This window comes from Oncorhynchus tshawytscha, linkage group LG10 (genome assembly GCF_018296145.1).
Source record: "Oncorhynchus tshawytscha isolate Ot180627B linkage group LG10, Otsh_v2.0, whole genome shotgun sequence".
NCBI classification, from domain to species: domain Eukaryota; kingdom Metazoa; phylum Chordata; class Actinopteri; order Salmoniformes; family Salmonidae; genus Oncorhynchus; species Oncorhynchus tshawytscha.
Window position 1 is genome coordinate 78,055,777 of NC_056438.1, and position 23,908 is coordinate 78,079,684.

The 23,908-nt window shown below is 46.6% G+C and overlaps 1 protein-coding gene across 1 annotated transcript in view; it reads left to right on the forward strand.

Moving 5' to 3' along the window:
• The window catches only part of LOC112260936 (sodium channel protein type 4 subunit alpha B-like), a 124,892-nt gene that overhangs the window by 17,916 nt on the left and 83,068 nt on the right, over positions 1-23,908 (forward strand). Inside the window, exons 2-5 of the mRNA XM_042329603.1 lie at positions 2,098-2,404; positions 16,198-16,316; positions 20,633-20,722; positions 21,410-21,538. Of these exons, the coding sequence (XP_042185537.1) occupies positions 2,138-2,404; positions 16,198-16,316; positions 20,633-20,722; positions 21,410-21,538 (605 nt within the window). The 5' untranslated portion in view covers positions 2,098-2,137. The remainder of the gene's footprint in view (positions 1-2,097; positions 2,405-16,197; positions 16,317-20,632; positions 20,723-21,409; positions 21,539-23,908) is intronic.

Below are 23,908 nucleotides of genomic sequence, written 5' to 3' on the forward strand. Positions count from 1 at the left end.
ATTAAACACATTAAATAACACAAAGCCTAAACAGAGAAATATAAGAACGCCACAGTGGTGGTGAGGACACGTACCCGTATAACTCGTTCCTTACTGTAAGAAACCCTTTGCAATTGGGACCGACCGCAGCAATGACAAACTAGAACTTTCAAAACAGTTACAGATTACCACCTCACCATGACGTAGGAATGGGCATTCAAACAAGGCACACCTGGTCAGGATTATCTAGCCATGATGTAGTCCTATTCTGCTATTCGTTTTCTATTCTACCAAGCAGTATAATAAGACAACAAAAGCCCCCGTTATATTGTTACACCGGGAGACGTACGGTAGTATTTTAAAATGAACAATCTCACATCCATAGTCTTCTGTGTGTTTTTTTTGTCACGGTGGAATTGTGGTTTCTCCCGTCCCGATATCCACTGTGGTTCAGGAGACACAATGTCAACAAATTATGCAATTTCTGCGGATCATTCCTTCCCTTTAAAGCTCATATCCTCTCCGGTAAGTGTGGCCACTTGAAGGTTGTCAGAGGAACTGTCAGATGTGCAGTTTTTTGAGAGGCCTTAAAATACAGCCTGTCGGTGCTGGATTAGAGCAGAATGGCCCTCTGGGAAATCAGCTCCTGAGATCTGAGAGTTTAGATACAAGGATGCTGTCCCATCAGATCTGTTCATAGAACACAGTGACATTCAGCCAATAATCTGTATTGTTCAAGGGACTTTACAGTTGCATCAGCAGAGGTCAAGGGTCAGGGTTGGTGGTTGTAATCCATGCATCATGGAGGGCCATGGCTAGATAGAATACAGTTTATGTCAAATTGACGTCAAAAGTAAATTATATATATATATTTTTTTTTAGCTAACCTTAACCCTTTCCTAACCATAACTTAATTCTCCTAACCTGCTATGATAATTATGCTAACCTGCTACGATAATTATGCTAACCTGCTACGATAATTATGCTAACCTGCTACGATAATTATGCTAACCTGCTACGATAATTATGCTAACCTGCTGCGATAATTATGCTAACCTGCTATGATAATTCTCCTAACCTGCTACGATAATTATGCTAACCTGCTACTTTGTAGTCAAAACCATAATGGAGCTGGGGTTTGTTATATGATGACTCAACAGTCATTCATACCATAGTGGTGTCTTCAATGGTACTTACTTTCTAATCCATCTTTCTCTCTCTTTAACTCTCTCTCTCTCTCTCTTTAACCCTCTCTCTCTCTCTCTTTAACCCTCTCTCTCTCTCTCTCTCTCTCTCTCTCACCCACTCTCAATCTCTCTCTCTCTCGCTCGCTCTCTCTCACCCTCTCTATCTCTCTTACCCTCTTTTTCTCTCTCACCCTCTCTCTCTCTCACCCTCTCTCTCTTTAACCCTCTCTCTCGCACCTTCTCTCTCTTTAACCCTTTCTCTCACCCTCTCTCTCTCTCACCCTCTCTCTCTCACCCTCTCTCTCGCTCACCCTCTCTCTCTCACCCTCTCTCTCTCTTTAACTCTCTCTCTCTCTCTCTCTCTCTCTCTCCTCTCTCCCCCTCACCCGCTCGCTCTCTCACCCTCTCTATCTCTCTCACCTTCTCTCTCTTTAACTCTCTCTCTCTCGCTCTCTCTTTAACCCTCTCTCTCTATTTAACCCTCTCTCTCTCTCTCGCTCTCTCTCTCTCACCTCCTCTCTCTCTCTCTCGCTCTCTCTCTCTTTTAATTAAATTCAATTTAAGGGATTTGTAGACATGGGAAACATATATTTATATTGTTTACAAAGTACAAAAGGAAAAAAATGAATATAAATATTGGTGTATTTACAATGGTGTTTTGTTCTTTCTCTCACCCTCTCTCTCTCTTTCTCTCTCTCTCCCTCTCTCTCCTTCTCTGGCTCTGTCTTACCCATTCTCTCACCCTCTCTCTCTCACCCTCTCTCTCATCCTCTCTCTCTTTCTCCCTCTCTGTCCCTCTCTCTCCTTCTCTGGCTCTGTCTTACCCATTCTCTCACCCTCTCTCTCTCACCCTCTCTCTCATCCTCTCTCTCTCTCTCCCTCTCTGTCCCTCTCTGGCGTCTGTCTTCCCCACCTCCACCTGTATCAACAGCTGTAAGTAAATTCTAGTACAGGATAATCAGGATGAAAAGATGGCAGCCATGCTGTTACCAACGGGTCCTGATGGCTTGCGCCGGTTCACTCGCGAATCCCTGGCCGCCATCGAGCAGCGGATTGCCGGGGAGCAGGCCAAGAACGCCAAGGATTACCAGGAGGATCTGGGCAACGTGGAGCTGCCCATGTCCAGGCCCGACCTGGAGGCCGGAAAACAACTTCCACGCATCTTTGGTGACATTCCCCCAGGACTGGTTGGGGTACCTCTGGATGACATCGATCCCTTCTACTTCAAGAATCAGAGGGTGAGTGTGGGGTAGGGGTGTGGGCTGTGAGGGAGGGGGGTGGTGGTGCAGGAGGTTGGTGTACCTCTGGAGGACATCGATCCCTTCTACTTCAAGAATCAGAGGTTGAGTGTGGGGTAGGGGTGTGGGCTGTGAGGGAGGGGGGCAGGAGGTTGGTGTACCTCTGGAGGACATCGATCCCTTCTACTTCAAGAATCAGAGGGTGAGTGTGGGGTAGGGGTGTGGGGTGTGAGGGAGGGGGTGGGGTGGTGGTGCAGGAGGTTGGTGTACCTCTGGAGGACATCGATCCCTTCTACTTCAAGAATCAGAGGGTGAGTGTGGGGTAGGGGTGTGGGCTGTGAGGGAGGGGGGGGGGTAGTGGTGCAGGAGGTTGGTGGCACATTAATGGTGGAGGACGGGCTGGAGTGGAATGAGTGGAATGGTATCAAATACATCAAACATATAGTTTGATGCCATTCCGTTCGCTCAGTTCCTGAGTTTATTATGAGCCGTCCTCCCCTCAGCAGCCTCCACTCTGACTCTCTATGATAGTGCTCATACAATACTGATATATTCATGGCAACATGATAGATCAGAGGAATTAAACACAGTAAAATACAGTAAAAGTCGCCGTTAAACTGTAAGAAAATGTATTTCTACAGTATTTTACTGTAATTACAAGGGTTTAGAGCCCATCGGGTTGTTGTGTGCATATTACAGCATATTAATGACTAGTAGGTGCTTCTAGAGGACTTATCAAAGACTTCCAAATAGGATGTGATTACAAAGGCAAACAGATCAAATGGACCTTTGCAAGGTTTAAGACCTGCTGCCGCTCTGACCTGTCCCCTATATGTAATAGTTAGGGAACTACTACCACCACATATCACTTAAATTAGTACAGGACTCTCACTAACGGGTGCAACAAATATAGACAAGACACGCCTTAAAATATGTTAATGAGACAGTGATTCTTTCTCCTCCAATAATATTTTGCCCCACAATGCACCATCATTTACAGTATGCTGCAGTAAATACATATCAAAACAGCAATACAGTACTTTTTTATCATTGAAAATACAGTCCAGTAATTACTAATAGTGAATATCTAATAATATATTACAATTTACCCACTGATTTTCGCCGTTTTATATCACTTGCTTGTTACACCTTAACAAAGGCTTCCAAATTGCCCGTGACTCAACTAACCTGTACCCCCGCACACTGACTCTGTACCGGTGCCCCCTGTATATACCCCCGCACACTGACTCTGTACCGGTGCCCCCTGTATATACCCCGCACACTGACTCTGTACCAGTACCCCCTGTATATACCCCCGCACACTGACTCTGTACCTGTACCCCCTGTATATACCCCCGCACACTGACTCTGTACCTGTACCCCTGTATATACCCCCCGCACACTGACTCTGACCGGTGCCCCCTGTATATACCCCGCACACTGACTCTGTACCAGTACCCCTGTATATACCCCCGCACACTGACTCTGTACCAGTACCTCCTGTATATACCCCGCACACTGACTCTGTACCGGTACCCCTGTATATAGCCCCGCACACTGACTCTGTACCGGTGCCCCCTGTATATAGCCCCGCACACTGACTCTGTACCGGTGCCCCCTGTATATACCCCCGCACACTGACTCTGTACCGGTGCCCCCTGTATATACCCCCGCACACTGACTCTGTACCGGTGCCCCCTGTATATACCCCCGCACACTGACTCTGTACCGGTGCCCCTGTATATACCCCCGCACACTGACTCTGTACCGTGCCCCCTGTATATAGCCCCGCACACTGACTCTGTACCGGTGCCCCTGTATATAACCTCCACACTGACTCTGTACCGGTGCCCCCTGTATATACCCCCGCACACTGACTCTGTACCGGTACCCCTGTATATAACCTCCACACTGACTCTGTACCTGTACCCCCTGTATATAGCCCCGCACACTGACTCTGTACCGGTGCCCCTGTATATAACCTCCACACTGACTCTGTACCGGTACCCCCTGTATATAGCCTCCACATTGTACCGGTACCCCCTGTATATAGCCCCGCACACTGACTCTGTACCGGTGCCCCCTGTATATAACCTCCACACTGACTCTGTACCTGTACCCCCTGTATATAACCTCCACACTGACTCTGTACCTGTACCCCCTGTATATAGCCTCCACACTGACTCTGTACCGGTGCCCCCTGTATATACCCCCGCACACTGACTCTGTACCGGTACCCCTGTATATACCCCCGCACACTGACTCTGTACCGGTGCCCCTGTATATACCCCGCACACTGACTCTGTACCGGTGCCCCCTGTATATAGCCTCCACACTGACTCTGTACCGGTGCCCCCTGTATATAGCCTCCACATTGACTCTGTACCAGTACCCCTGTATATAGTCTCCACATTGACTCTGTACCTGTACCCCCTGTATATAGTCTCCACATTGACACTGTACCAGTACCCCTGTATATAGTCTCCACATTGACTCTGTACCTGTACCCCCTGTATATAGTCTCCACATTGACACTGTACCAGTACCCCCTGTATATAGTCTCCACATTGACACTGTACCAGTACCCCCTGTATATAGTCTCCACATTGACACTGTACCAGTACCCCCTGTATATAGTCTCCACATTGACACTGTACCAGTACCCCTGTATATAGTCTCCACATTGACTCTGTACCTGTACCCCCTGTATATAGTCTCCACATTGACTCTGTACCTGTACCCCTGTATATAGTCTCCACATTGACTCTGTACCAGTACCCCTGTATATAGTCTCCACATTGACACTGTACCAGTACCCCTGTATATAGTCTCCACATTGACTCTGTACAAGTACCCCTGTATATAGTCTCCACATTGACACTGTACCAGTACCCCCTGTATATAGTCTCCACATTGACACTGTACCAGTACCCCTGTATATAGTCTCCACATTGACTCTGTACCAGTACCCCCTGTATATAGTCTCCACATTGACTCTGTACCAGTACCCCCTGTATATAGCCTCCACATTGACTCTGTACCAGTACCCCCTGTATATAGTCTCCACATTGACTCTGTACCAGTACCCCTGTATATAGTCTCCACATTGACTCTGTACCAGTACCCCCTGTATATAGTCTCCACATTGACTCTGTACCTGTACCCCCTGTATATAGTCTCCACATTGACACTGTACCAGTACCCCCTGTATATAGTCTCCACATTGACTCTGTACCGGTACCCCCTGTATATAGCCTCCACATTGACTCTGTACCGGTACCCCCTGTATATAGCCTCCACACTGACTCTGTACCGGTGCCCCCTATATATAGTCTCCACATTGACTCTGTACCGGTACCCCCTGTATATAGCCTCCACACTGACTCTGTACCAGTACCCCCTGTATATAGCCTCCACACTGACTCTGTACCAGTACCCCCTGTATATAGCCTCCACACTGACTCTGTACCAGTACCCCCTGTATATAGCCTCCACACTGACTCTGTACCAGTACCCCTGTATATAGCCTCCACACTGACTCTGTACCAGTACCCCTGTATATAGCCTCCACATTGACTCTGTACCAGTACCCCTGTATATAGTCTCCACATTGACACTGTACCAGTACCCCTGTATATAGCCTCCACACTGACTCTGTACCAGTACCCCTGTATATAGCCTCCACACTGACTCTGTACCAGTACCCCCTGTATATAGCCTCCACATTGATTCTGTACCGGTACCCCCTGTATATAGCCTCCACATTGACTCTGTACCGGTACCCCCTGAATATAGCCTCCACACTGACTCTGTACCGGTGCCCCCTGTATATAGCCTCGTTATTGTTATTCTTATTGTGTTACTTTTTACTCATTACTTTTTATTTTAGTCTACTTGGTAAATATTTTGTTCTTCTTTGAACTGCACTGTTGGTTAAGGGCCTGTAAGGAAGCATTTCACGGTAAAGTCTACACCTGTTGGTTAAGGGCCTGTAAGGAAGCATTTCACGGTAAAGTCTACACCTGTTGGTTAAGGGCCTGTAAGGAAGCATTTCACGGTAAAGTCTACACCTGTTGTATTCGGCGCATGTGACGAATAAAGTTTGATTTGATTGTGACTCCAGGGACAAACAAATGAAAAAGGAAGTGGCTAGCCACTCAGCCATTCTGACCTGTCCCCCTATATGTAATTGTTAGGGAACTACCACCACATATTAAATTAGTACAAGGACTCTCACTAAAGGATGCAACAAATATAGCCTCTTACAAGACATGCCTCAAAATATATTAATAAACGAGAAACAACAAGACCCCACTAGTGGTCGAAAGATTTTTGGAATGTGGTACTGTATTCTGAATTACAGTAAATTACTGGCAGCAATTGGCCAGTTAAGTTACTGTAGAGTTTCAGGACAACGTTTGTAGAATTCCTAAAATACAGTATATTACTGTATTCTGTGGGGGTACAGCATTCTCACTCACTGGTGCAACAAATATAGACTAACAGTGAAACACTTCCTCAGACAATGCTAAAAGTTAAAGATACAAAACGTATATATACATTTGAGTGACACGAGAAGTGAATGAATACACAATGAATAACGAATAACATTAATGAGTGAAAATAACATGGTTATATACAGGATGTACCAGTACTGAGTCATTGTGCAGGGGTATGAGGTAATAACATGGTTATATACAGGATGTACCAGTACTGAGTCATTGTGCAGGGGTATGAGGTAATAACATGGTTATATACAGGATGTACCAGTACTGAGTCATTGTGCAGGGGTATGAGGTAATAACATGGTTATATACAGGGATTACCAGTACTAAGTCATTGTGCAGGGGTATGAGGTAATAACATGGTTATATACAGGGATTACCAGTACTGAGTCATTGTGCAGGGGTATGAGGTAATAACATGGTTATATACAGGGATTACCAGTACTGAGTCGATGTACAGGGATATGAGGTAATAACATGGTTATATACAGGGATTTCCAGTACTAAGTCATTGTGCTGGGGTATGAGGTAACAACATGGTTATATACAGGGATTACCAGTACTGAGTCATTGTGCAGGGGTATGAGGTAATAACATGGTTATATACAGGGATTACCAGTACTAAGTCGATGTACTTGGATATGAGGTAATTGAGGTAGCTGTATACATGTAGGTAGGGGCAACAGGATAGATAATAGACAGTAACAGCAGTATACTGCAGGTAGGGGTAAAGGATAGATAATAGACAGTAACAGCAGTATACTGTAGATAGGGGTAAAGGATAGATAATAGACAGTAACAGCAGTATACTGTAGGTAGGGGTAAAGGATAGATAATAGACAGTAACAGCAGTATACTGTAGGTAGGGGTAAAGGATAGATAATAGACAGTAACAGCAGTATACTGTAGGTAGGGGTAAAGGATAGATAATAGACAGTAACAGCAGTATACTGTAGGTAGGGGTAAAGGATAGATAATAGACAGTAACAGCAGTATACTGTAGGTAGGGGTAAAGGATAGATAATAGACAGTAACAGCAGTATACTGTAGGTAGGGGTAAAGGATAGATAATAGACAGTAACAGCAGTATACAGTAGGTAGGGTAAAGGATAAATAGACAGTAACAGCAGTATACTGTAGGTATAGAGTAAAGGATAGAACAGGATAGATAATAGACAGTAACAGCAGTATACTGTAGGTAGGTAAGTAAAGGGTAGATAGTGTGATAAGTAGACAGTGGGGGGGTAAGTCAGTGTGAGGGGTAGAGTCAGTATACTGTGGGGTAGAGTCCAGTGTGGGGGTAAAGTGATAGATAAGTGTGGGGGTAGAGTCAGTGTGTGGGTAAGTCAGTGTGAGGGTAGAGTCCAGTGTGTGGGTAGAGTCCAGTGTGTGGGTAGAGTCCAGTGTGTGGGTAGAGTCCAGTGTGAGGGGTAAAGGATAGATAGTGTGAGGGGTACAGTGTGTGGGGTAAGTCAGTGTGTGGGTAGAGTCAGTGTGATACTGTAGAGTAGTGTGAGGGGTAGAGTAAAGGTGTGATAGATAGTGTGGGGTAGAGTCAGTGTGGGGTAGACAGTGTGAGGGGTAGAGTCCAGTGTGATAGAGTCCAGTGTGAGGGGTAGAGTCTAGTGTGAGGGGTAGAGTCCAGCGTGGGGGTAGAGTCCAGCGTGAGGGGTAGAGTAGTGTGGGGGGTAGAGTCAGTGTGAAGAGTCAGTGTGGGGGTAGAGTCAGTGTGATAGAGTCTGTGAGGGGTAGAGGTAAGGTGTGTGGGTATAGTGTGTGGGTATAGTGTGGGGGGTAGAGTCCAGTGTGGGGGGTAGAGTCAGTGTGGGGGTAGAGTCCAGTGTGAGGGGTAGAGTCAGTGTGAGGGGTAGAGTCAGTGTGATAGAGTCTGTGAGGTAGAGTCCAGTGTGGGGGTAAAGTGTGAGGGGTAGAGTAGTGTGGGGGTAGAGTCCAGTGTGGGGGTAGAGTCAGTGTGAGGGGTAGAGTCAGTGTGAGGGGTAGAGTCTAGTGTGAGGGGTAGAGTCCAGCGTGGGGGTAGAGTCCAGCGTGAAGGGTAGAGTCCAGTGTGGGGGGGTAGAGTCCAGTGTGATAGAGTCCAGTGTGGGGGTAGAGTAGTGTGAGGGGTAGAGTCAGTGTGAACAGCAGTATAGAGTCTGTGAGGGGTAGAGTCCAGTGTGAAGAGTCCAGTGTGAGGGGTAGAGTCAAGAGTCAGTGATAGAGTAGTGTGAGGGGTAGAGTCAGTGTGTGGGTAAGAGTCCAGTGTGTGGGTAGAGTCCAGTGTGAGGGTAGAGTAGTGTGAGGGGTAGAGTCCAGAGTGTGAGGGGTAGAGTCCAGTGTGAGGGGTAGAGTCCAGTGTGAGGGTAGAGTCCAGTGTGGGGGTAGAGTCCAGTGTGATGGGTAGAGTCCAGTGTGATGGGTAGAGTCCAGTGTGATGGGTAGAGTCCAGTGTGATGGGTAGAGTCCAGTGTGATGGGTAGAGTCCAGTGTGGGGGGTAGAGTCCAGCGTGAGGGGTAGAGTCCAGTGTGGGGGGTAGAGTCCAGTGTGAGGGGTAGAGTCCAGTGTGGGGGTAGAGTCCAGTGTGAGGGGTAGAGTCCAGTGTGAGGGGTAGAGTCCAGTGTGAGGGGTAGAGTCCAGTGTGAGGGGTAGAGTCCAGTGTGTGGGGTAGTGTCTAGTGTGGTGGTAGAGTCCAGTGTGAGGGGTAGAGTCCAGTGTGAGGGGTAGAGTCCAGTGTGTGGGTAGAGTCCAGTGTGTGGGTAGAGTCCAGTGTGTGGGTAGAGTCCAGTGTGAGGGTAGAGTCCAGTGTGGGGGGTAGAGTCCAGTGTGGGGGTAGGTCCAGTGTGGGGGTAGAGTCCAGTGTGAGGGGTAGAGTCCAGTGTGAGGGGTAGAGTCCAGTGTGAGGGTAGAGTCCAGTGTGGGGGTAGAGTCCAGTGTGATGGGTAGAGTCCAGTGTGATGGGTAGAGTCCAGTGTGTGGGTAGAGTCCAGTGTGTGGGTAGAGTCCAGTGTGAGGGGTAGAGTCCAGTGTGAGGGGTAGAGTCCAGTGTGTGGGTAGAGTCCAGTATGAGGGGTAGAGTCCAGTGTGGGGGTAGAGTCCAGTGTGTGGGTAGAGTCAGTGTGAGGGGTAGAGTCCAGTGTGGGGGTAGAGTCCAGTGTGAGGGGTAGAGTCCAGTGTGGGGTAGAGTCCAATGTGAGGGGTAGAGTCCAGTGTGGGGTAGAGTCCAGTGTGGGGGTAGAATCCAGTGTGAGGGGTAGAGTCCAGTCTAGTGTGAGGGGTAGAGTCCAGCGTGGGGGTAGAGTCCAGTGTGAGGGGTAGAGTCCAGTGTGGGGGTAGAGTCCAGTGTGAGGGGTAGAGTCCAGTGTGGGGGTACAGTCAGTGTGAGGGGTAGAGTCCAGTGTGAGGGGTAGAGTCCAGTGTGAGGGGTAGAGTCCAGTGTGAGGGGTAGAGTCCAGTGTGAGGGTAGAGTCCAGTGTGAGGGGTAGAGTCCAGTGTGAGGGGTAGAGTCCAGTGTGAGGGTAGAGTCCAGTGTGAGGGGTAGAGTCCAGTGTGTGGGTAGAGTCCAGTGTGTGGGTAGGTGTGGGTAGAGTCCAGTGTGAGGGTAGAGTCCAGTGTGAGGGGTAGAGTCCAGTGTGGGGGGTAGAGTCCAGTGTGGGGGTAGAGTCCAGTGTGAGGGGTAGAGTCCAGTGTGAGGGGTAGAGTCCAGTGTGGGGGTAGAGTCCAGTGTGATGGGTAGAGTCCAGTGTGATGGGTAGAGTCCAGTGTGATGGGTAGAGTCCAGTGTGGGGTAGAGTCCAGTGTGAGAGTCCAGTGTGAGGGGTAGTCCAGTGTGAGGGGTAGAGTCCAGTGTGTGGGTAGAGTCCAGTGTGAGGGGTAGAGTCCAGTGTGGGGGGTAGAGTCCAGTGTGTGGGTAGAGTCCAGTGTGAGGGGTAGGTCCAGTGTGGGGGTAGAGTCCAGTGTGAGGGGTAGAGTCCAGTGTGGGGGGTAGAGTCCAATGTGAGGGGTAGAGTCCAGTGTGGGGGTAGAGTCCAGTGTGGGGGTAGGTGTGAGGGGTAGAGTCCAGTGTGAGGGGTAGAGTCTAGTGTGAGGGGTAGAGTCCAGTGGGGGGTAGAGTCCAGTGTGAGGGGTAGAGTCCAGTGTGGGGGTAGAGTCCAGTGTGAGGGGTAGAGTCCAGTGTGGGGTACAGTCCAGTGTGAGGGGTAGAGTCCAGTGTGAGGGTAGAGTCCAGTGTGAGGGGTAGAGTCCAGTGTGAGGGGTAGAGTCCAGTGTGGGGGTAGAGTCCAGTGTGAGGGGTAGAGTCCAGTGTGAGGGGTAGAGTCCAGTGTGTGGGTAGAGTCCAGTGTGTGGGTAGAGTCCAGTGTGTGGGTAGAGTCCAGTGTGAGGGTAGAGTCCAGTGTGAGGGGTAGAGTCCAGTGTGGGGGGTAGAGTCCAGTGTGGGGGTAGAGTCCAGTGTGAGGGGTAGAGTCCAGTGTGAGGGGTAGAGTCCAGTGTGGGGGTAGAGTCCAGTGTGATGGGTAGAGTCCAGTGTGATGGGTAGAGTCCAGTGTGATGGGTAGAGTCCAGTGTGATGGGTACAGTCCAGTGTGTGGGTAGAATCCAGTGTGGGGGTAGAGTGTGAGGGGTAGAGTCCAGTGTGAGGGGTAGAGTCCAGTGTGAGGGGTAGAGTCTAGTGTGAGGGGTAGAGTCCAGTGTGAGGGGTAGAGTCCAGTGTGAGGGTAGAGTTCAGTGTGAGGGGTAGAGTCCAGTGTGGGGGTAGAGTCCAGTGTGAGGGGGTAGAGTCCAGTGTGTGGGGGTAGAGTCCTAACCATAACCTTAGAAAACAGTTGCTTATCAACAGATAGTTTGTTGATAGTATGACCATCTGTATAGCGTCAACAGATGGAAAACCCAGACTATCCAAATGAAGGGACTGTTATTAAAACAGGGTCAAGGCAAGTAGTCCGGGTAGCCATTTGATGAGCTATTTAGCAGCCTTGTTTAGCAGTCTCATGGCTTGGGCTTAGAAGCTGTTCAGGGTCCTGTTGGTTCCAGGCTTGGCCCGCTGGTACCGCTTGCCGTGTGGTAGCAGAGAGAACAGTCTATGGCTTGGGGGCTTCCTCTGACACCGCCTGGTATATAGGTCCTGGATGGCAGGGAGCTCGGCCCCCGTGATGTACTGGGCTGTATTCAACACCTTCAGTAGCGCCTTGCAATTTCCGTACCAAGAGGTGATGCAGCCAGTCAAGATGCTCTCAATGGTGCAGCTGTATACATTTTTTAGTATCTGAGTGCCCATGCCAAATCTTTTCAGTCTCCTGAGGGGGAAGAGGTGCTGTCGTGCCCTCTTCACAACTGTGTTGATGTGTGTGGACCATGTTAATTCCTCAGTGATGTGGACACCGAGAACTTCAAGCTCTTGACCCACTCCACTACAGCCCCATCAATGTGGATAGTGGCGTGCTCGCCCCTCCGTTTCCTGTAGTCCACGATCAGCTCCATTGTCTTGCTGACATTAGGGGAGAGGTTGTTGTCCTTTCTGACCTCACCCCCTATAGGCTGTGTCATCGTTGTCGGTGATCAGTCCTACCACTTTCGTATTGTCAGCAAACTTGATGATGGTGTTGGAGTCATGCTCGGGCCACGCAGTCGTGTGTGAACTACGAGTACAGGAAGGGACTAAGCACACACCCCTGTGTTGATGGTCAGCGTGGCGGACGTGATGTTTCCTACCCTCATCGCCTGGGGGGGTCGGCCCGTCAGGAAGACCACAACACATACCTGCCCACCAGAGACCACAACACATACCTGCCCACCAGAGACCACAACATATACCTGCCCACCAGAGACCACAACATATACCTGCCCACCAGAGACCACAACACATACCTGCCCACCAGAGACCACAACACATACCTGCCCACCAGAGACCACAACACATACCTGCCCACCAGAGACCACAACACATACCTGCCCACCAGAGACCACAACACATACCTGCCCACCAGAGACCACAACACATACCTTCCCACCAGAGACCACAACACATACCTTCCCACCAGAGACCACAACATATACCTGCCCACCAGAGACCACAACATATACCTGCCCACCAGAGACCACAACATATACCTGCCCACCAGAGACCACAACATATACCTATACCTGCCCACCAGAGACCACAACATATACCTGCCCACCAGAGACCACAACATATACCTGCCCACCAGAGACCACAACACATACCTGCCCACCAGAGACCACAACACATACCTGCCCACCAGAGACCGCAACACACATTGCTTTTCATTGCGCTATGATTCAACTTCTCTTTCTCCAAAATAATATTGATAACCCCTAAATCTAACAATATTAGGTTTTTCATGAAATGTCCCATTGACATTTAGTGGTCTCATCCATGTGCTGTGAGAGGAGATCCTACACCTCTTCTGACCTCTGATGCCTGAGTCAGGCAGTGTGATGCGATGAACTAAGGGTCAAGCCTCTCTGTTTCTGACCAATGTTTACAGAGTCGTAGATCAGGCATCTCTTCCCCTCACCAGAGGCTTAACAGAGTCGTAAAACAGGCCTCTCTGTCCCTGGCCAGAGTCTTAACAGAGTCGTAGATCAGGCCTCTTGGTCCCTGGCCAGAGTCTTAACAGAGTCGTAGATCAGGCCTCTTGGTCCCTGGCCAGAGTCTTAACAGAGTCGTAGATCAGGCCTCTCTGTCCCTGGCCAGAGTCTTAACAGAGTCGTAGATCAGGCCTCTTGGTCCCTGGCCAGAGTCTTAACAGAGTCGTAGATCAGGCCTCTTGGTCCCTGGCCAGAGTCTTAACAGAGTCGTAGATCAGGCCTCTTGGTCCCTGGCCAGAGTCTTAACGGAGTCGTAGATCAGGCCTCTTGGTCCCTGGCCAGAGTCTTAACAGAGTCGTAGATCAGGCCTCTCTGGTCCCTGGCCAGAGTCTTAACCGAGTCGTAGATCAGGCCTCTCTGTCCCTGGCCAGAGTCTTAACAGAGTCGTAGATCAGTCCTTTCTGTCCCTGGCCAGAGTCTTAACAGAGTCGTAGATCAGTCCTTTCTGTCCCTGGCCCGAGTCTTAACAGAGTCGTAGATCAGGCCTCTTGGTCCCTGGCCAGAGTCTTAACAGAGTCGTAGATCAGGCCTCTTGGTCTCTGGCCAGAGTCTTTACAGAGTCGTAGATCAGGCCTCTTGGTCCCTGGCCAGAGTCTTAACCGAGTCGTAGATCAGGCCTCTTGGTCCCTGGCCAGAGTCTTAACCGAGTCGTAGATCAGGCCTCTTGGTCCCTGGTCAGAGTCTTTACAGAGTCGTAGATCAGGCCTCTCTGTCCTTTACCAGAGTCTTTACAGAGTCGTAGATCAGGCCTCTCTGTCCTTTACCAGAGTCTTTACAGAGTCGTAGATCAGGCCTCTCTGTCCTTTACCAGAGTCTTTACAGAGTCGTAGATCAGGCCTCTCTGTCCTTTACCAGAGTCTTTACAGAGGGATGAGAAAATGGACATGGCAGGTACTCATTCTCTCTCTGAGTCTCTTTGTATTGACATTCGATGAAGTTGCTTGATGTTGTTGCCGACGGCCGGCCCGCTTATTAGGCAGGTTTTTACGCCGCCCACTCTGGCGGCAGAATGACGAGGGCGGCGTTTTCCGAGCTTAACTGACCAAGACGGACATCGAAAACAACATGTAAAACCTCACATAATTCTACTATAATTCTATGTGGGGTCCCGTCGAGTGGCGCAGCGGTCTAAGGCTGTGTCCGATGCGTCACTACAGGCCCGTGTTAAATTCCGGGAGACCCATGAGGCGGTGCACAATTGGCCCAGCGTTGTCCGGGTTAGGGGAGGGTTTGGCCGGCCGGGATGTCCTTGTCCCATCAAGCTCTAGCGACTACTGTGGCGGGCCGGGTGCAGTGCATTCCGTCTCTCACAGTTGAAGTGTACCCATGACAAAAATTACAGACCTCTACATGCTTTGTAAGTAGGAAAACCTGCAAAATCAGCAGGTGTATCAAATACTTGTTCTCCCCACTGTAGATGGGCATTCATAAAATGCCATTTCAGGCAACACTTTAAGCTACACCTCGGTAAGTACGTACTGACACCTTTTTGATGTCTTTTTTTGGTGCCGTTTTGGACCGGCTTTGAAAACCACTTCCAGACCAAATCTGAACCGATCATAGACATCTATGTTTAGTTCAGTTTTTGTCCGACCCCAAACATTTCACTTTTATTCAGAACCAAAAATGAGCCTGGTTTCAACATCTGGAAAATACATATTTTCAACATCCAGAAAATAAGAATTTTCAACTTTCATTCATAACCGAAAATGAATCTGATTTCAACCTCTGGAAAATATGTCATTTTGTAACGTCTGGAAAAGATGCCTTTTTCAACATCCTGGAAAATATGTATTTTAAACATCCTTGAAAATACCTTTTCAACCTTTCATTCAGCACCTAAATTGAACCTAACTTCAATGTCTGGAAAGTACATATTTTAGATGCCTTTTCAACGTCATTTTACTTACTGGGACTATTCTAGTTTTGGGAGGGGTAGGGAAATGTTTTGGTCTTGCCTATGGCAGCAGAACGGCAAGGACCGGCCCTGCTGCTGTTGGACGGTGGGATTAACCAAAGACTAATAAATATTTAAATAAATACGTCCACATCTGTTCAGTAAATATTCAGCCTGCTTTGGAGAGGAGTTGCCTGCATTATCTGAGCTGGGCCTTATAGTGCACTGACTGGCTCTGTTGATGGGAAGGAGTTTGCTGCTTCTACCTGGCTGGGTTCAAATAGTATTTGAAATCATTTCAAATACTTTATATGTGCTTGATTGAGCTTCCCTGGCTTAATTGACCAATGGAATAGTCCCCAAACTGCAAATCCCACCCATCTGGCACTCCAGGCAAGCTAGAGCAAACACTCAAAATATTTGAAAGATTTCAAATAGTATTTGAACCCGGGTATGTCTTGGAGGACTGCAGGGCTGCCGAGACACTGCCACTGCTGATGTAGACAGATGGTAGACACAGTCAGACTCTCAACAAGATAAATAAATCCTGTCCAGTACACACAATAATCTATTTATTGACTCTAATTTGAGAACAGGTTTTTTTGGACCGGCACAGACCAAAGAGTGTTGATTTACTCAAGATTTACCCCAGTTTAAAAGACCCCCCTACTGGTTTAGATTGAATAGAGTATTGTGCACTTTACAACTATTTGCTAACTGTGATTTGACCTCAAACCATAACTTGTATTGCTACTAATGCATCTTTCCTCTTTCTTTCTTCCCACAGACTTTTATAGTAGTTAATAAAGGGACGGCCATCTTCCGGTTCAGTGCCACGTCTGCTCTCTATATATTTACCCCTTTCACCTTCCTCAGAAGAATCTCCATCAAAGTCCTGGTCCATTCATATCCTTTACGAATGGTCTGTCTGTCTGTCTGTCTGTCTGTCTGTCTGTCTGTCTGTCTGTCTGTCTGTCTGTCTGTCTGTCTGTCTGTCTGTCTGTCTGTCTGTTTGTCTGTCTGTGTCTGTTTGTTTGTTAGTGATGAGCCCAGAGGAAAACAGTTATACGTGATGTAATGTCAGGTCAGTAAGATTCTACATTATATAGTCGTGTGATGTAATTGTTTCAGGGAAGAGAGCTTTGATCTTTCTTTGTTGGCGCTGGAGCCCTTTGTTGTGTTGCTGTGTAGTACAGAGCCACTTCATTTCAAAAACAGTTCTATCAGTTTGGCAATTGTTTGTTTGCTTGTAAAGCAGGAGGTATTTTCCAGGTAGCTGACTCAGTATAATGTCACAAAAACATGGCAGATTTAACGTAACCCCTCACCCAGAAAAAACTCAACTGGTACCACTTTCTAATTGTCCCCTTAAAAAAAAAAAAGCCACACCCGGCCATGCGTCATATACTGTACTGTACAATCAGCCAATTTCTAATATTTACAGATTCCAATAGTAGGATCCCATTGGATTTTTCCATAGTCCCATTTTTGAAACAGCTTTGTGATGTTCCTCCCTGGCATCGCCAACCAAATCCCTTGATCTGCTGCTCTTAATCTCCCAAATGAAATAAGAGCAAGGAGATTTCACGTCACATGACGGCTGCCTATTAGTTCTCAGACGGACGGCTTGTCCTTTGCACGACTGAATCCCTCCATCCTCTCTTTCTCTACTGAATCCACCCATTCTCTCTTTCTCTACTGAATCCCTCCATCCTCTCTCGACTGAATCCGCCCATCCTCTCTTTCTCTACTGAATCCCTCCATCCTCTCTCTACTGAATCCACCCATCCTCTCTTTCTCTACTGAATCCACCCATCCTCTCTTTCTCTACTGAATCCCCCCATCCTCTCTTTCTCTACTAAATCCATCCACCCTCTCTTTCTCTACTGAATCCCTCCATCCTCTCTCTACTGAATCCACCCATCCTCTCTTTCTCTACTGAATCTTCCCTCCATCCTCTCTCGACTGAATCCGCCCATCCTCTCTTTCTCTACTGAATCCCCCCATCCTCTCTCTACTGAATCCACCCATCCTCTCTTTCTCTACTGAATCCCTCCATCCTCTCTATACTGAATCCACCCATCCTCTCTTTCTCTACTGAATCCCTCCATCCTCTCTCTACTGAATCCACCCATCCTCTCTTTCTCTACTGAATCCCTCCATCCTCTCTCTACTGAATCCACCCATCCTCTCTTTCTCTACTGAAATCATCGACCCTCTCTTTCTCCAGTAATCCATCCATCCTCTCTTCCTCTATTGAATCCACCCATCCTCTCTTTCTCTACTGAATCCCTCCATCTGCTCTTTCTCTACTGAATTCATCCATCCATGCTCTTTTTTTCAACTGAACCCATCCATCCTCTCTTTCTCTATTAATCCCTCCATCCTCTCTTTATCTATTGAATCCATCCACCCTAACTTTCTCTACTGAATGCACCCATCCTCTCTTTCTCGACTAAATCCATCCCATCCTCTCTTCCTCTACTGAATCCATCCATCCTCTCTTTCTCTACTGAATCCATCCATTCTCTCTTTCTCTAATAGATCCATCCCCTCTTTCTCCAATGAATCCACCCATCCTCTCTTTCTCTACTGAATCCATCCATCCATGCTCTTTTTTTCAACTGAACCCATCCATCCTCTCTTTCTCTACTGAATCCATCCATCCTATTTTTCTCAACTGAACCCATCCATCCATCCTCTCTTCCTCTACTGAATCCATCCATCCTCTCTCTACTGAATCCATCCATCCTCTCTTTCTCATCTGAATCCATCCATCCTCTCGCTACTGAATCCATCCATCCACTCTTCCTCTACTGAATCCACTCATCCTCTCTTTTTCTACAGAATCATCCACCCTCTCTTCCTTTACTGAATCCATACATCCTCTCTTTCTCTACTGAATCCACCCATTATCTCTTTCTCTAATACATCAATTTTCTCTTTCTCTACTGAATCCACCCATCCCCTCTTTCTGTACTGAATCCACCCATCCCCTCTTTCTGTACTGAATCCATCCATCCTCTCTTTCGCTACTGAATATGTCCATCAATCCTCTCTTTCTCTACTGAATCATTCTCTCTCTCTACTGAATACATCCATCCTCTCTTCCTCTACTGAATCCATCCATCCTCTCTTCCTCTACTGAATCCATCCATCCTCTCTTTCTCTACTGAATCCGTCCATCCTCTCTTTCTCTACTGAATCCATCCATCCTCTCTTTCTACTGAATCCACCCATCCTCTTTCTCTACTGAATCCATCCATCCTCTCTTCCTCTACTGAATCCATCCATCCTCTCTTTCTCTAATACATCCATCCTCTCTTTCTCTACTGAACCCATCCATCCTCTCTTTCTCTACTGAATCCTTCCATCCTCTCTTTCTCTACTGAATCCACCCATCCTCTCTTTCTCTACTGAATCCATCCATCCTCTCTTTCTCTACTGAATCCATCCATCCTCTCTTTCTCTAATCCATCCACCCTCTCTTTCTCTACTGAATCCATCCATCCTCTCTTTCTCTACTGAATCCATCCATCCTCTCTTTCTCTACTGAATCCATCCATCCTCTCTTTCTCTACTGAATCCATCCATCCTCTCTTTCTCTGCTAAATACATCCATCCTCTCATTCTCTTCTAAATCCATCCATCCTCTCGTTCTCCTCTCGTTCTCCACTAAATCCATCCATCCTCTCTTTCTCTACTAAATCAATCCATCCTCTCATTCTCTACTGAATCCATCCTCTCGTTCTCTGCTGAATCCATCCTCTCATTCTCTACTGAATCCATCCTCTCGTTCTCTACTGAATCCATCCTCTTGTTCTCTGCTGAATCCATCCATCCTCTCGTTCTTAACTGTGCTACAGTATATATATATATTCTGTTGTTCTGTACTATACTATCGGGGTTTAAAAATCTATCCCTAACAATTGCAATGGTTCACACTTACTGTGTTAGCAAATGTGCTGTTAATGTCAAGATGTCGATCTATGTTTGTGGGTGAAATGCTAGATACATCTTCATTTCCTTCTTATTTTTTTAGTAAGAGTCCACTTTGTTAGAAATATTCACTACAGAATTCTGGAAACAAATCATAAAAGAGAGACATCTTAAGCCAGGTGTACACGACACGATTTATCAATCCCAAACAAGTTTTGGAGATCGGAGACAAAATCCCCATGTCGTTGCCTAGTCGAGGCACGCAGCCGTCACAGACGCCTGTTTAATACGAGCGGGTCAGAGACTTCAATCTGAGGTCTACCGATTCTGTCTCTTTGAGCCGTCCCAGACATCCCGATATTTTCAAACATGTTTGATTTTTATCAGCCGAAAATCTGCAACGCTCTTGTAGTGTGAGATGTGCTACGACAGAGTTTTGAGAACGGTGATCGGCAATAGCCAATGAGAGTTCGCCAGAGAAGAAGCTTAGCGACATGATGTCGTTGTTTCACATCACCCAGAATGTGTAGACTCTCCAGCAGGAGCCATAACTAATACCAGCTAGCCAGTATGCATTTTTACTTTCATTAAAAGCAAACGTGTCAAATTGTTATTCACAAGCAATGTTTTTTAAATGTATATTTCAACTCTGTATAACAAGCGTGAATGACTGACCGCAAAAGTTTAACGGGCTACTTTGAGCCACAGCTCATTCTAGTTACGTTAACAATCTAATCACATCTTCACACCATTCTGATGTCACATAAATTACTGGCAACACAAAACAACTACAGGAAAGACGATTGTTTTAATGTGAGAGGCTCAGCTCAGATTTTAGGATTTTTTTTTGAAAGTCGTGTAGTGTACGCCCAGTATTAGAGACGCGGAGAAAAACACATCCCCAGTCTCAAGCTATGACCTGAAAGCTAAGGGTGAGCTATGATGTATGAACTACCTTAACGACAACCCAACTGGTCATGGGAGCCGGAACAAGCTATCATGCAAGCATTTACTGTATATAAAATGAACAGGGTAGTCGTGAGGAGGACGTTGCTAACAAGGACAAACTTAGTCAGTTTATTTACCCTCATGGTCATATTTCAAGGGATTATTTTCCATTGAAAGGACGTCTAGTTCCCAGAATTACATCACTAATAGAAACATTTTCATGCAAAAAATTTTTTTTTTAAATGGAGTAACTTAATTTAGAGCGAAGGTGTGGTAAGTACAGTATGTGATACATTTGACAAACATATGTGTATTTACTTTAACCTTTTCTTCACATTATTCAGCTTGTTCATTATGTGTACTATTCTGACCAACTGTTGCTTCATGGCCATGTCGGACCCTGCCCCTTGGACCAAGTACCTGGAGTGAGTAATACGTCTACACTTCCTCCCTCCTTAGTACACTTCTTTTGATGGTGAATACACTGTTTCCCTTGTGATAGGAACTTCCTCTGTCGTCCCCCCCCCCTTATTATTTTTTGTCCCAATATTGAGCGTTGCCACGGTGCGTTGCTACAGTAACAGTAACAGTGTGTGAATCCTGATCGGCGAGTTACTGTATTTCAAATGTAAGTAGCCTACATCAAGCATGGGATACGGTCGGCTCACTCACTGCACTTGGAATGTCACATGAGAATGAATACTTGGCGTTGGTGTATAATGCCCCTCCACTTCGCCGCCAACCCTTTTCAATCAGGTTTTTGCTTATGAAATATCTTTTACAATTGGAATGGGATGAATGCTGAAACTTCCAATTCCGTTACTGAATGTTTATACCTGAGGTAAAACTAGCCTCTGACACAAAGTATTCTGGGAATGTATGACATGACACACACTCACCCTTGCTAGCTAACAATACCTTGCTTGTATACAACATATTTTTACATTCTGCTATTTTGGCATTTACATTTACTCTCAACGGGTTGATTGAGAGCATGCTAAATGAGTTGAAACACTGTTATTTTATACCTTAACGAATGATCTCTCTTCATTCCATCCAGTGCTATTGCCTAATACTGTGTCGTTTTGAATCCACTAAATTATATTTTCCAGGTACACGTTCACCGGTATCTACACCTTTGAGTCCATGATAAAGATATTTGCGAGAGGATTCTGTGTCGGGCCGTTCACCTTCCTGAGAGACCCATGGAACTGGCTAGATTTTAGTGTAATCTCTATGGCGTGAGTACCACTCCTTTGGTCTGGTATTTCTACTCCTTCACCCCTAGCCACATCCTGTTCAATTGCTAGGTATGTGCCATCCAGGGGCTTTTGATACATCCCAAAGAGAGAGAGAGAGAGAGACATAGATGTCATTTAGGTGGATGACATGTGGATTTAATATTCATTATTTAAAATGAAAACATCACTTGACTTTGGGACTTACCGGGTACTTAAAGGGTTGCATTGTGAATGGACTTCTGAGAGCGAACTAAACAATGTCAGAGAGGATAATGGAGGGAGGATGGTCTAGAAACCCGTCCGTGGTGATACAGCTATAGAGGATACAGCTATAGAGGATACAGCTATAGAGGATACAGCTAGAGAGGATACAGCTATAGAGGATACAGATGTAGAGGATACAGCTAGAGAGGATACAGCTAGAGAGGATACAGCTAGAGAGGATACAGCTATAGAGGAAACAGCTATAGAGGATACAGCTAGAGAGGATACAGATGTAGAGGATACAGCTAGAGAGGATACAGCTATAGAGGATACAGCTATAGAGGATACAGCTATAGAGGAAACAGCTATAGAGGAAACAGCTAGAGAGGAAACAGCTAGAGAGGATACAGCTATAGAGGATACAGCTATAGAGGATACAGCTATAGAGGATATAGCTATAGAGGATATAGCTATAGAGGATACAGCTATAGAGGATACAGCTATAGAGGATATAGCTAGAGAGGAAACAGCTGTAGAGGATACAGCTAGAGAGGAAACAGCTAGAGAGGAAACAGCTGTAGAGGATACAGCTAGAGAGGATACAGCTATAGAGGATACAGCTATAGAGGAAACAGCTATAAAAGAGAGAGAGAAAGAGAGAGAGAGAGAGAGAGAGAGAAAACTAGAGAGAGAAAGCTAGAGAGAGAAAGCGAGAGAGAGAGAGAAAGCGAGAGAGAGAGAGAAAGCGAGAGAGAGAAAGCGAGAGAGAGAAAGCGAGAAAGAGAGAGAGAGAAAGAGAGAGAGAAAGCGAGAGAGAGAGAGAAAGTGAGAGAGAGAGAGAGAGAGAAAGAGAGAGAGAGAAAGAGAAAGCGAGAGAGAGAGAAAGAGAAAGCGAGAGGGAGAGGGAGGGAGGGAGAGAGAGCGAGGGAGAGAGAGAGGGAGAGAGATAGAGAGAGAGAGCGTTGGAGGAAACAGGACTCTGGAGAGCTGAGAGATCCAGAGAGAGTCTCTAACGGCAACAGTGCCTAGGGACCATTACTATTGGAGTTTTAAGCACCTTTATCCCCACACGCAATATCACATCCCATCACATGATACACACATAAGGTCGCATTGATATGACAATAACAAGGTTGTGAGATTACATCTGACTCCTCCTCCATAGTTTATACATCCTGAATATGTTAGGACCTGCTTGGGTAATGAAACAACTCTTTCAGTACACTGGACCAGGACAGAACACCATAAGGCTGCTCAACCGTTTAGGGCTTTAGGCTATATATAGGAGAGAGACAGAGAGAGAGGACACAGCTAGGGCCATGTTCACTAAGCCTCAGCTCTCTAAATGATGCTCAGTTACAGTGATGCACCTGTTCCTCACCACTTAGAATAAATAAACAGGAAGGAAAAATTACACAGGTAACAATACTGAGAAAACATGGTCCTTAGACATCACCATCATCACTACCATCATCATCACCATCATCAATACCATCACCATCATCACTACCTTCACCACATCATCATCGCCACCATCACTACCATCACCATCATCACTACCATCATCATCACCATCATCATTACCATCACCATCATCACTACCATCCTCATTATCATCATTATCACTACCATCATCATCATCACTACCATCACTACCATCCTCATCATCATCATTATCACTACCATCATCATCATCACTACCATCATTATCACCATCATCACTACCATCATCATCATTATCACTACCATCATCATCATCACTACCATCATTATCACCATCATCACTACCATCATCACCACCATCACCATCATCATCACCATCATCATCATCACTACATTCATCATCATCATCACTACCATCATCACTACCATCACCATCACATCACTATCATCATCACAATCATCACTACCATCATCATCACCATCATCAATACCATCACCATCATCACTACCATCATCATCACCACCATCACTACCATCATCATTACTACCATCATCATCATGACCATCATCACTACCATCACCATCATCACTATCATCATCACCACCATCACCATCATCACCATCATAACTACCATCATCATCACCACCATCACGACCATCACTACCATCACCATCATCACTACCATCATCACCACCATCATCACTACCATCACCATCATCACT